General features: G+C 40.3%; 1 protein-coding gene across 2 annotated transcripts in view; it reads left to right on the top strand.

Moving 5' to 3' along the window:
• Positions 1-4,193: 4,193 nt before the first annotated feature.
• Cldn10 (claudin 10) overlaps positions 4,194-12,657 on the top strand; it is a 101,347-nt gene continuing 92,883 nt past the window's right edge. Inside the window, exon 1 of one of the 2 annotated variants that reach the window (XM_046454760.1) lies at positions 4,194-4,522. In XM_046454760.1, coding sequence (XP_046310716.1) covers positions 4,366-4,522 — 157 coding nt within the window. In that variant the 5' untranslated portion in view covers positions 4,194-4,365. Of the gene's footprint in view, positions 4,580-12,657 lie in introns of both variants that reach the window. The other variant, XM_046454759.1, reaches the window with a different exon arrangement.

The raw sequence follows: 12,657 nt of genomic DNA, 5'->3' as shown, positions 1-12,657 counted from the left end.
CATGATCAGGAACACTCATTTTCATAAAATTGTCCATTTTCTTCAAACTAATCAATAGAGTGAATATGGAAAATGAAGCATGAACAAACATCCTGGTGTGTATGCATAGGTGTCTCTCTTGATAAATTGCTTCTAAAATATATAAGATTTAGAGATGAGGGAGAAAATCCCAGGCACTGGGAAAAGAAGAGCAAGGTGAGACACTCACCAACAAGATCTCAACACATATTTATAACATAAGAGTAATTTAGAAAGAGTTGTAATTGCCTGGGAACAAGCAAGTAGATAGAATGGAATAGAGAATTCACAAAGAGACCGGGCAAATATGGATAGCTGCTCTGACAGAGATACCATTGCATGTCATAGGGAGATGAGGGACTCCTCGAGGAGAATTTTAAAATTCTGTTTTCCTATTGAAAAATGAAATAGATCTTAAAGCACAAGGGAGAAAAATCAATTCTAGATTAAAAGGTGAAAGCTAAAACTTTGGAACTGTACTGGATGGAAGACTCCATCTACCTTCTGGGGGGTTAATTGAATATATAAAATAAACTGACTGTAGGCAAGTTAAGAGGAGAAAAAGAGTCGGGCACAATGGGGCACAGCTACAATCCCAACCACTAGGGAGGCTGAGGCAGGAGGATCGCAGGTTCAAAGCCAGCCTTAGCAATTTAGCAAGGTTCTAAGCAATTTAGTGAGATCCTGTCTCAGATAAAAATAAGTAAATAAAAAAGGTTGGGGATGTGACTCAGTGATTAAGCCACTGAGACCCACTCCCTGCCAAGAGAAGGAGAAAATTGTAATTTATTCATTATGTGAACATCACATGAAAGAAGAGTGAATATCCCCAAACCCAACATGACCTGGAAAGGTTTATCCCTTCTTCATAGAGGGGAGGGGAAGGAAACTTGGGGGAGAATGAATGAATTTGGAGAAAGACGAAAGATCTCGCAGAAGAATAGGGGATAGCCTGTGACAGAGTCCAGAAGAATAGGGGATAGCCTGTGACAAGGTTGGTCTGGCGTGGTGTCATGGTGTCAGACATCTCCTGTGACAGAGGGTGAGCTTTCCCTGGTGGCTGAGATCCCTGGAGAGGGATCCATGACAGTCGCATTGCTTTTGGAGGACCCCTCTTCAGGAAGACAAGGGAAGTTCAGAGGACCCCATCCCTGCATTTACTGCTCCCCAAGTGCCCTCAATCTGAAGTGACCAGCATGCCAGAGTAGCGTATTTGGTCATGGCACTTTTTCAACTCTCTTGTCATTTTTAGAAGTAAAAGAGGAAATAAGTCCTTGTCTTTAAGGAAGAATTTCTTTCCTTCCTTTCTTTTTTTTCCTTTTATGGTGTTGGGGATAACCCAGGGCCTTGCTTATTTATGCTAGGCTTACACCCTAACCCCCAAGCCTTCTTTTTTTTGGTACCAGGAATTGAGTTTATAAGGGTGCTCTCTCACTGAGCCGCATCCCCAGCCCTTGTTATTTTTTAATTTGAGACAGGGTCTCACTAAGTTGCTTAGAGCCTCAAACAACTTCTTCTTCTTCTTCTTCTTCTTCTTCTTCTTCTTCTTCTTCTTCTTCTTCTTCTTCTTTTTTTTTTTTTCAAACTTCTTATTCTCCTTCTGCAGCCTCCGAAGTTGCTGGGATGACCAGTGTGACCACCATGCACGACATCCAGGGAGGGTTTCTTAATCAAGAAAAATAAAATTATGGCATTTGCAGGTAAATGAATGGAACTAGAGAATATCATACTAAGTGAAATAAGCCAGTCCCCCCAAACCAAAAGTCGAATGTTTTCTCTGATAAGGGAATGCTGATCCATAGTGGGGGTTGGGGGATAGGGAAGAATAAAGGAACTTTGGTTTGTGTAGGGAGAAGTGAGGAGAAGGGTGGGGCTGTGGGGGTGGGAAGGATGGTAGAACCAGACAGACATCATTACCCTACATCATGTATGATTCAGCTACTGGAGTAACTCTGCACCATGTACAGCCAGAGGAATGAGAAGTTGTGCTCCATTTCTGTACATGTGTCAAAATGCATTCTACTGTCATGTATAACTAATTAGAACAAGTAAAAAAAATCTCAAAAGCACAAAAAATTTAATAAAATCTTGACAAATTTGACTATTTTTAAATGAAGACTTTATCAAATGGCTGCATAAAGATAAACCACCAATCAGGGAAAGGTATCTCCAACATAATCTACAGAAGATTACTACACCAAATATATGTTGAACTCTAAATAATAAAAAGTCAAGCACTCAACAGATAAAGGAGTAAAACTTGCAAGTGTCATTGCATACAGAAACAATCAGCCAATAAATACACAAAAAGATGCTTAACCTCATTAGTAATCATAAATACAAATGAGTCACCTTTATACCCATCAGACTGGCCAAAAGAAAAATAAATTCTGTCAGCCTCACAATACCAAGTGCTATTATGGAGGGGTCTGAGAAGATCCCAGAGTGGGGGGCCTCACCTAAGGACAACAGTGTCCTCAGAAAACATCTAAGAAAAAAGAACTATAGATGTGCTAGATTTTAAGGCAGAGATTTAATTAGAAAAGCAGGGAATCTCAAGGGAGAGTGCTGGCCATCTCTAGAGTGAGAGATGCCCAGGGGCTCAGGGCACTTTTTTTTAAAGGAGACTAGGTGAGGGTTGGGTATGAGAGGGCATGTGGGGATGGCAGCAGTCCTGTGGTTTCAAGATGGTTCACGGTGGTCTGGCAATTTTCAGGATCCTTTGGTTGACATCTCCAATATCTGATCAATAGGTAATGTTGGAAAAGAACCCTTATTATAGGTTTCATATGTCCTCTTGCTCAATCTTTTCTAAAAATGCATGTACAAGAGGGCTAACTAACAGCATACAGGGAAATTTTCATAAGTAGGTGAATTTCTGGAAACTTTGAGGTTGTGAGTGAAGAACTGTGGATTCCTCAGAAATCTGGGAGAGACAGGCCTGGGAGAGAGAGCAGGCGTGGGGAGTGAGGTATGAGGAACTTCAGCACAAGGCTTTCAGATGAAAGGACTATTCCCCATGTCTTTTTAAAAATTAATTAATTAATTTGTTATATATATATATATATATATATATATATATATATATATATATATGACAGCAGGATGCATTTCAATTCACTGTACACAATGGAGCACAACTTTTCATTTCTCTGGTTTTACACGATGTAGAGTCGCACCAGGTGTGCAGTCGTTCATGTACCTGGAGTAAAGATGTCCATCTCATTCCGCCATCTTTCCTGCCCCCATCGGTCTCCTTTCTACCTAGCTCTTCTTTTCTCTCCTACCTTATGAAGTGGACAATGAGGATGCGCCCACTGCTCGCGGGGCTGTGAAGTGCTGTAACCACGTAGGGAAGCCGTTTAGCATTGTACAGTTAAAGATGAGGGTTTCCTACACTCTGGCAATTCTGCTTTTAGGATACATGCCAGAGAAACTCTTGCTTATGTGCACAAGGAAAAATGAGCAATAATGTTTATAACTCCTCCAATTATTGTTGTGGGAGAAAAGAGAACACCACAAATGTCCATCTCCAGAAAAATGGATAAATAGTCATCTATGCATTCAGTGAAATACTATATTCAGGGGCTGGGGATGTGGCTCAAGCGGTAGCGTGCTGGCCTGGCATGCGTGCGGCCAGGGTTCGATCCTCAGCACCACATACAAACAAAGATGTTGTGTCCACTGATAACTAAAAAAATAAGTCTTAAAATTCTCTCTCTCTCTCTTAAAAAAAAAAAGAGCCAATCTGCTCGTCAAAACGGCAATATTTAAAAAAAAAAAAAAGAAAAAGAAATACTATATTCAGCTCAGTAGTTAATGATAGCTACATTCATGGACATATAAATCTCACAAACATACTATTCTATATAAAAATGGGTTCCAGAATACCTAAAATATAGTTTCATTTATGTAAAGTTCAGAAAACATGCAAAATTAAAGCAATTGGTCAAATAAGCTTCAAGTGTTACTGTATAATCTGTACTTTGTAATATCTGGTAGTTGCATGGTTCGTTAATCTTCAGGCTAACAGAAAATTAAGCATTAACCTTGGAACTAGGTAAAAAAAAATCTGCAAAAACCAAACCCTTTAAAATTTACCTACTAATTTTGGGTAAATACCTGTGTAGGAAATCAGATGATTTTAGGCTGTCTCTAAAATGATATTGGTAAGTTACCGAGTATTGTCCTAAATGCCAGTACTTCCCCAGGCCATCTGAGCATGAGATACTGTCACCTACCCGCATCAGCTGGCTGCAACATTTGTCTAAGTGTTATGTGTCGGCTGCATGCCTAGACCACCAAAGAGCTGGGTCTGGACAGTGACACTGCAGAAGGCTGAGCGACATGTCCAGGGCACAGATCTCGGCTCTGGTGTTTGGCGTCGGAGGGTTTGGAGCTCTGGTTGCTGCCACTGCGTCCAACGAGTGGAAAGTCACCACCCGCGCATCTTCGGTGATAACAGCCACTTGGGTTTACCAGGGTCTGTGGATGAACTGCGCAGGTAACGCGTTGGGTTCTTTCCATTGCCGACCGCACTTTACTATCTTCAAAGTAGAAGGTAAATATAACAGCACATGACAGCTTGCTTGATGAAAGTGAAATGTTACTTTTCCCCCCAACTGTGCCTGTGTATAGTGTCCTGTTAACTCTGTGTGAGCTTAAAGGGCCAAAATTTGTCCTGGATGAATGGGGTGTATGATGTTCGCTGAAATGATGAAATCATCTATTTTACACGACAAAGGACAGTTCAGAATAACCCATGGATCTTTTAGAAATACCCAATGTGAATAATAAACGCCAAAGAAAGAGGTGGACACAGCTGGGTTGTGTTGTCACCTAGTTTCAATTTCCTTCAGTCAGAGAGGAATCCTGATGGGTCATTTGTTCTGTTGGAAGAACTGTCATTGACTTACTCTCTCTCCTTCCTTCTGCCTTTTCAGTAAACCATACTTATCCTAAGTTCCTGTGCTTCCTCAGGCCATCTGATGTATCTAGACATAAGTGTACACATAGATGTACACAACATGTACATGGAAGTGTGTATGTGTATACCGTACATCTGTGTGGTGGGGAGACAGTGGTGGACAAGGGTCTATCTTCTCCCCCAGAGTCATGGGAACATGTGAGATGATGGATAGAATTCACTGAGGGAAGGAACTCTGTTTTCAGAGGGGTTTCCATTTTTTCTTTTTTTAAATCATGTTTAGTGATTAAGAAAAAAATGTAGTTAAGTGAAAGAAAAATGCCAAATGCCAATTTTTAAATAGTTAAGTGAAAGAAAAATGCCAAATGCCAAGAACTTTCTCTTTTAGGTGTTTTGTTGCTTTTAATGCAGCCAAGCTTTGATCTTTAAGTATATTTGAAACTTTATCATAAGTATATGTGTCTTAAAGAAGAATTTTTTAAAAAACAGTACTTTCATACTTCAGGATGTCTCCAGGGAAATTATTTGTTATTTGATTTTTCCTCCTCTCTTTTTCCTTCTTTTTTTTTCAATATTGGAATACTGAGGATTGAACCCATGGGTGCTCTACTATTGAGCCATATCCCCAGCCCCTTCTTAAAAAAAATTCTATATGTTGATGGACCTTTATTTTATTCATTTATTCATTTTTTCATATGTGTTGCTGAGATTCGAACCTCACACAGACTAGGCAAGTGCTCTACCACTGAGCCACAACCCCAACACTCCCCAGCCCTTTTTTATTTTATTTTATTTTATTTTATTTTGGGGGGTGAGTAGGGCACTTGACCACTGAGCCATATCTCCAGCCCTATTTTGTATTTTTTTAGATACAGGGTCTCTCTGAGTTGCTTAGTGCCTCGGTTTTGCTGAGGCTGGTTTTGAACTCATGATCCTCCTGTCTCAGCCTCCTGAGCTGCTGGGGTTACAGGTGACACTATGCCCAGCTTACTCTTTATTTTGACAGGATCTTGCTAAGTTGCTGAGCTTGGCCTTGAACTTGTTATCCTCCTGCATCAGCCTCCAGAGTTGCTGGGATTACAGGCGTGTGTCACCAAACCCAGATGTTATTTACTTTTATGTCATTCTAAGAATCATTCTCTGTCTCAGCTTTCTGAAAATTTGATGTTTACAAATCTTCCACAAGCCATGGGCTTATTGTGTTCAGGCTTGCTCCTGGGTTTTGGTAAAATTCAGACTTTTCACAATCAAATGGTAAAACTGTACCTTGGCCCCAGAAAAGAAAATGAAATAAAATTTTAACTAGGGAGTTACTAAAGCATAATATTTTGTGGGGTTTTGTGTCAACTATGCATGTCATTAGTCTACAGTTAGTGCCAAGGGATAAGGAGAGAATACTTAGGTAAATCCAGGAGATTTCTAATGACAAGCATCAGAAATGTTCAAGCGTGGCCACCCTAGGCAGCCCTGGAGTGACAGGTGCTATCCTAAGTAACCACTGGAGGAATCTGTGCTATGTCTCTCTCCAGCTTAACTTCTAAACTTGTTCTGGGATATTAAAACAAACAAACAAACAAACAAACAAACAAAAAAACACTCCTTCCACCATAGTAAATTTCCCTAGAATCAGGGCAAAATTTAAAAGAAAAGAGTAATGTGTTTGTGGAGACACTCTTGTCATTCTGCACACCTCTTGGGTCATTCTTTCTCCATGGCCACCTCTTAGCCCGTTCCAACCTTGGACAGTAAGCGGAAGACATTGCATGTGGGTAAGTCTGTTTTTTTTGTTCTTAACTGGGTTCATCTTTTTAAAAAAATGCTGTATTATGTTTCATCATATTTTCCTTAATAAAACCCAGTTATTGAGAAGAGTATGTGTTCAACCTTAGCTCCAATGTTGGTTGAAGAACAATGGTAGATTTCAGTGACTTCAATGGCTACTTCCTCAAATGCATCTTAGAGAACACACAGTTATAACTTGTATTGCTAAGAAGTGTTGATGATGGTTCAAATAATCTTCTACCCTTAAAACTTGATTGCAGGGGAGTAATGTTAAAGGTTGTAGTCATTATTAATCCAAATGATTTCCTTAAAAAAAAAAAGTGGCTATGCTGGGTGTCTAAGATAAAAGGACAACTAATAATGAAGGTATGTAACCAGCAAGAATAAAATAAAACCTGCTAGCTCAAAAAAAAAAAAAAAAAAAAAGGCCTTCTGGTTTCCCTGGCCCTTGCTCAGTGATCAAGTGCTTGCCTAACATGTGTGAGGCCCTGATTCCAATCCCCAGCACCCCCTCAAAAACAATCCTTTATTTTAAAAGTTGATTTTGTTTTGCAATAGTAAAAATAATGTGTTCTGTATCTGCTGTATCTCCTGTACCTAAGAAGTAATTTTTAAGATCTGCTGAACTGACAATGCTCCCATTAGAACACACAAAATTAATTTGACATAACCTTTTTTTCTTCATCCTGAATCAATTTTATGAGAGATATAGTTTAATGTAGAAGCCTGGAACAACATCAGGAACATCAACATCAGGGACACACGGATTCATATTGCCAAAGGAGAAGGGGCCCCACAAATTGGGATTTCCTGATTCCTGTGGAGTCTTTGCTAAAATTGCCAGTTGATTTTCATTACTCCTATTTGACAATGTGATTCTGAAGGAGCAGGAGTGCTATTTGTCCAATAAGCTCTCAAACATCACAATAATTACAAATTGAGAAAAGAACTCAGAAGCTAATGGATGAAAATGATTATGTCATTAAACAAACAAACAAGGAGTTTAAGCCTGCATTGTTAATTTGAGACAAATCTTTTCAGATTTAGGCCAGATTAAGCCTCCTGAAGGGACAAGGGAAACCAGAGGACTTTTTTGTTGTTGTTGTTTTATTCTTGCTGGTTACATAACCTCATTGTTAGTTGTCCTTTCTTTTATCTTGGACACCCAGTATAGCCACTTTTTTTTTAAGGGAACCATTTGGATTAATCATGACTACAACCTTTAAAGATTTGATGTAAAGATTTATAGCTTAAAGAATTTGGTAGCTATTTGGCTAAGGAACATTCAGTTATTATAAAAATACAGGCCTCTGTCAAAACACAGCTCTGTGATAAAAATTTCATGAAAACACTGCAGAGACACCAACAATTTCCACAGTGGCCTGGACATCAAATCTTCTTGATTCCAATTCAGTGTCTTTAAGACCCAAATTCCACCATAGGTTATGTCTCCTGTCCTCTTGTGTTTTGTTTTTCTCTCAATGTGTATAGGGATGTTTTAACTATAAAAGCAAAGCATCTATCAGAGGTGAAGCAGTTACTTGAGCACCCACAGATTTTAGTGTCCTGGCGGGGAGGGGGCTCCTGGAACCAATCTCACTTAGATATCAAGGGACAACTGTATTTTTTCAAGAGGAAGGGTGGATCCAGGAAGCATTGCTCCAAGGAAGAATTGAAGCTGGACTGTGGCCACCTTGGACAGGGATTCGATGTGTGCGTTCATCCTGGGCTCCTGGTGCATAGTGGGCTCTGGATACATGTTTGCAAAATGACCAAATGACCATGACCATCAGAGCATGTGAGACTACAGATAGCCTGTGATGGGACAGTGTTGTGTTCTGGAAGGAGGCTACAGTGTGCTGAGCTGAGAAGGGAGTTTCAAAAGGAAGATCTCTGGATTCCAGCTCAGCAGACTGAGCTCCAGATTCTGCCTCTTCTATTAACTAGCTGTGAAACTAGTCTTATGGACTTGATAATAAGACTCTGAGCCTCATCCACAAATTTTCTCCTCCATAAACCAAGAGAACAGGACTCCAGTAGTCCCTTAAAGTATCTCTGAACCTAAAATTCAATCCAAGAGCTTCACAATGCTTCTCCACTGGGCAGTGGAAGTTCAACAAAGAATCATAGCTATTAAAGGCTCCTCTATTATAATTGTTCTTGAAATTAGGGCCCCCACCCTCCTTATCTATTATTTTGACCAGTTTTTCATGTTGCTCCTTAGAATCTTATCAGCTACTGGGTTGAGATAGGTTTCAATGACCTCAAATGACCACATAATCCAAGCATAGGTGCCAGGATTTCAGTGGAATGAAATCAAAGCCCAGCCTGGAAGCTGCAGACAGATGATACTGGCTGCCTGTGGGAGGGTGAACCTTCTCAAGGGTCATGCCATAAAATAGGGCCAATGGAATGGCATTTGCTTGAGACAGGGAATTTTCTGTGAGCTTTCTTTCACTTGCAGAGAGAAGCTGGAGCTATCTGTTATTGAAATTTTAGATTTCTTGCTTGTTGAAGCATGTGCCTACTAAGCTCTTTATATTGCTATGACACTACGCCATAAACTAGGTAGCTTATAAACAACAGACACTCTTTCTCAGGCTGGGAAGTCCAAGATAGAGGCACCAACAGATTAAATGGCTGGTTCCTAGATGGCACCTTCTCTCTGTGTCCTCACGTGGTGGGAGGGGCACAGCAGCTCTCAGGGCCTCTTTTACATTAGCCCTAATCCCTCTCAAAAGGCCCCATCTGCTAAAATGATCATCTAGGGGGTTGGAATTTTGACATATGAATTGAGGGCACAGAAACATTCACACCACAGCATAGTGCCTTAGTTCATGATTAAATCATAGAAGCAAATAAATCAACGAAACAAAAAGCTGATTGCAGCATCAGCGAGGGAAAATTTAACCAGTTAGATGTTCTGAAAAATATTTACGCTTTTAATAGATACCTGTGTCCTTGCATGACAATTATCATTAATCCATGAGAGGTTTCCATTTTCTAAGATCCTAATTTTGCTGAGACTTAGTTTAATTACACAAATTTAGTATTAAAATGAACTGCGAATTAAATTTCATGGTGCCTATAAAGTTATTTAAAAGTGTACAGAAGAAGTTAAGTTTCATCTTTGGGAGTTTTTGCTCCCAAAGAGTGAGCCCAAGAAACATCTTGTGTGTTCTTGTCCCAGTGGACAGTGGTGATACTGCCAGTGACCTGGTGACCAGTCCTGCTTCCCCACAGGTTGAAGTATAACATTAGAGAAGCACACCAAGGCAAGCATATAAACCAGGGTTTATATAAAAAGGGGTCACATAGACTTCCCCCCGGGAGGGAGAAGGGGGCCACAGCTGGTATCCTGGTATGCCAAGAAGCGTTCTACCTTTTTATATGCCCTAGGTTTCCGTTGTTCTCCTGCCCTTTTCCCCTTATCTCTCTCCTTCCTGCCATTGTGACTAGACCCAGGAGATGCTCGGTAAGATGGCCAAAAGGTGGGAAGCGACAGACGGGAGCAGCCCAGGACACATTAATTAATAACTTTATAACTCCCTGTAGGGAGGGGCAATTCCTGGGACAGGTTACCTTACCAACAGGTTGGAGCAGGGGCTGAATCTTGTTAAGGGTGGAGGAAGGGATCTGAAGGAATTCACATTTCAATCCTCCGCTCTCTGGATCTGACCCTTGCCTATCTGCCTGTCTAATTCTGGCTTCAATGGCATCATTTCATAAGTGTACTGACACGATCATAAGCCCAGGGAGGCAAAGTGTGATTTCATAGAACCTGGACAGGATGAGCCACCATGAAATTTTCTTTCTGTCAATCATGTTGCAAGGCACAAAGGCCAGTGCCCTGGCCTTGCAGTGAAGATGGAATTAAAGCCACCAAAGGGACATCACCTGCCAAAGCAGTCTGCATCGGGACTTGGAGTCCTGAGTCAGTATGCTGATGTTCTTTCACTGAAGCATCAGCGCTATTTCAAGAAATCTTACCTCCACAGATAGGTGTTCTCTTAGAGGCCAGAACCCTCTTCCTCCCTCCCTCTCTCTTTCTTTTCTTCCTTTCCTCTGTTCCTTTCTTTACCTTTCTTCCTTCCTTTCTCCTCCCTCTCACTCTCCCTTTCCATTTTGTATTGGGGATTGAACTCAAGGGTGCTTAACCACTGAGACACATCCCCAGCCCTTTTTATTTTTTATCTGAAGACAGGGCCTCACTAAGTTGCTTAGGGCTTTGTTAAATTGCTAAGGCTTGCCTCAAACTTGATTATCCTCCTGCCTCAGCCTCCTGAGTCTTAACAGGCATGCAGCTGATTGTCTTAATATCCTTCATAGCTACCATTGTGTCTGGCTCTTACCAAGCACTCAGTAAAGGTATGTGGATTAAGTAAATGAACAAAGAAACTCTGCACTGTGTTAAATTCTGATATTAAAAGATTCAAAGAGATTGTCCACACATATCTCCAGGCTCTAGCAAAGGAAGAAAGCCCTAGGGAAGTGCTTAGGGAGGTAGAAGAGCCACGAGTGTTTTTATGAGGCGTTTAAGAAGCACAGGAATTCAGAGCCTTAATTCTTGAAGTGTGATCTGCACACCAACAGCATCTGTATCCCCCAGAAGCTTATTAGAAATGCAGAATCTCAGCCTCACTATAGACCTGTTGAATCAGAATATGCATTTAAAAATATTTTTAAAATGTTTTTCCAGTCTAATGCATTATAATTATACATAATGGTGGGATTTTTTGTTACGTATTCCTACATACACACAATGTAACAATGAAGTTTGGCCAATATAATTCCCCAGTATTTCCCTTTTCCCTGGACGCCTCCCACCCACTTCTGCCACCTGTTCCTTTGCCCTACTCTACTATCTCCCTTGGATTTTCACGAGATCCCTCCCAACCTTTCTTTTCTTTTTTCCTTTCTAGCTTACACATATGAGAAAAACCAAACAACCCTTGACATTCTGAGTTTGGCTTATGTCACTTAACATAATGTTCTCAAGTTCCATCTGTTTCTTGCAAATGATGTAATTTCATTCTTAATGGTCGAATAAAATCCAGTTGTGTATGTGCACCAAAATTTCTTTACCCCTTCTTCCATTGACAGGCACTTAGGTTGGTTCCACAGTTTGACTATTGTGAATCAAGGTGCTATAAACATGGGTCTCTCTCTATATATGTGTGTATTGCTACAATGTTCTGACTTTAATTCTTTAGGATAAAAGCCAGGAAGGGGTATACCTGGGTCATATAGTGGTACCATGCCCAGTCTTTTGAGGAACCTCCATACTGATTTCCTTAGCGGTTGTAGTACTTTGCAATCTCACCAACAGCATGAAAGGGTTTCTTTTTCTCCGCATCCTCTCCAGCATTTACTATTGTTTTTTTTCTTGATGGCTTCCTTTCTAACTGGAGTTAGAATGTGCATAGCAAGATCTCCAGGAATCTTCCTATGCACATTGAAAGTTTGAGACATTTTCATTTAGAGGTTGGATTTAGGAGTCTGATGGGCTCCATGTTTACTAAGAGTCTCAATCTCTCTTAACTTCAGTGTTTTTGCTAAATGATGATTATATGAGATAACATAGGTGATGTGAAAGAAAGCTCTCCACAAATGGTAGCAATTATCACTATAAATACCTCTTTCAATGCCTTCAAAATTCTCATCTCTAACAAGTCAGTCATTACTTCCACTTTATCCATTTGTTTCACACTAGCTGCTTCCTGAAATCCAAAACCTGATGGATACATGTCTTACGTCATGTCTGTAATAACGCAAAGAATACTGTTGGGCTGAGGCTGCGGCTCAGCAGTAGCACACTTGCCTCACATGTGTGAGGCACTGGGTTCAATTCTCAGCACTGCATTTAAAAATAAATAAATAAGTAAGTTCTATCAATAACTAAAAAAAAATTAAAAAATTAAAAAAAAGAA

The sequence above is a fragment of the Marmota monax genome, unplaced genomic scaffold, assembly GCF_021218885.2.
Source record: "Marmota monax isolate L192 unplaced genomic scaffold, Marmota_monax_Labrador192_F-V1.1 WCK01_AAM20220418_F8-fsc00026, whole genome shotgun sequence".
Taxonomy (NCBI): domain Eukaryota; kingdom Metazoa; phylum Chordata; class Mammalia; order Rodentia; family Sciuridae; genus Marmota; species Marmota monax.
The sequence above is the reverse complement of the archived record's forward strand: the minus strand, read 5'-3'. Positions and strand labels throughout refer to the sequence as shown.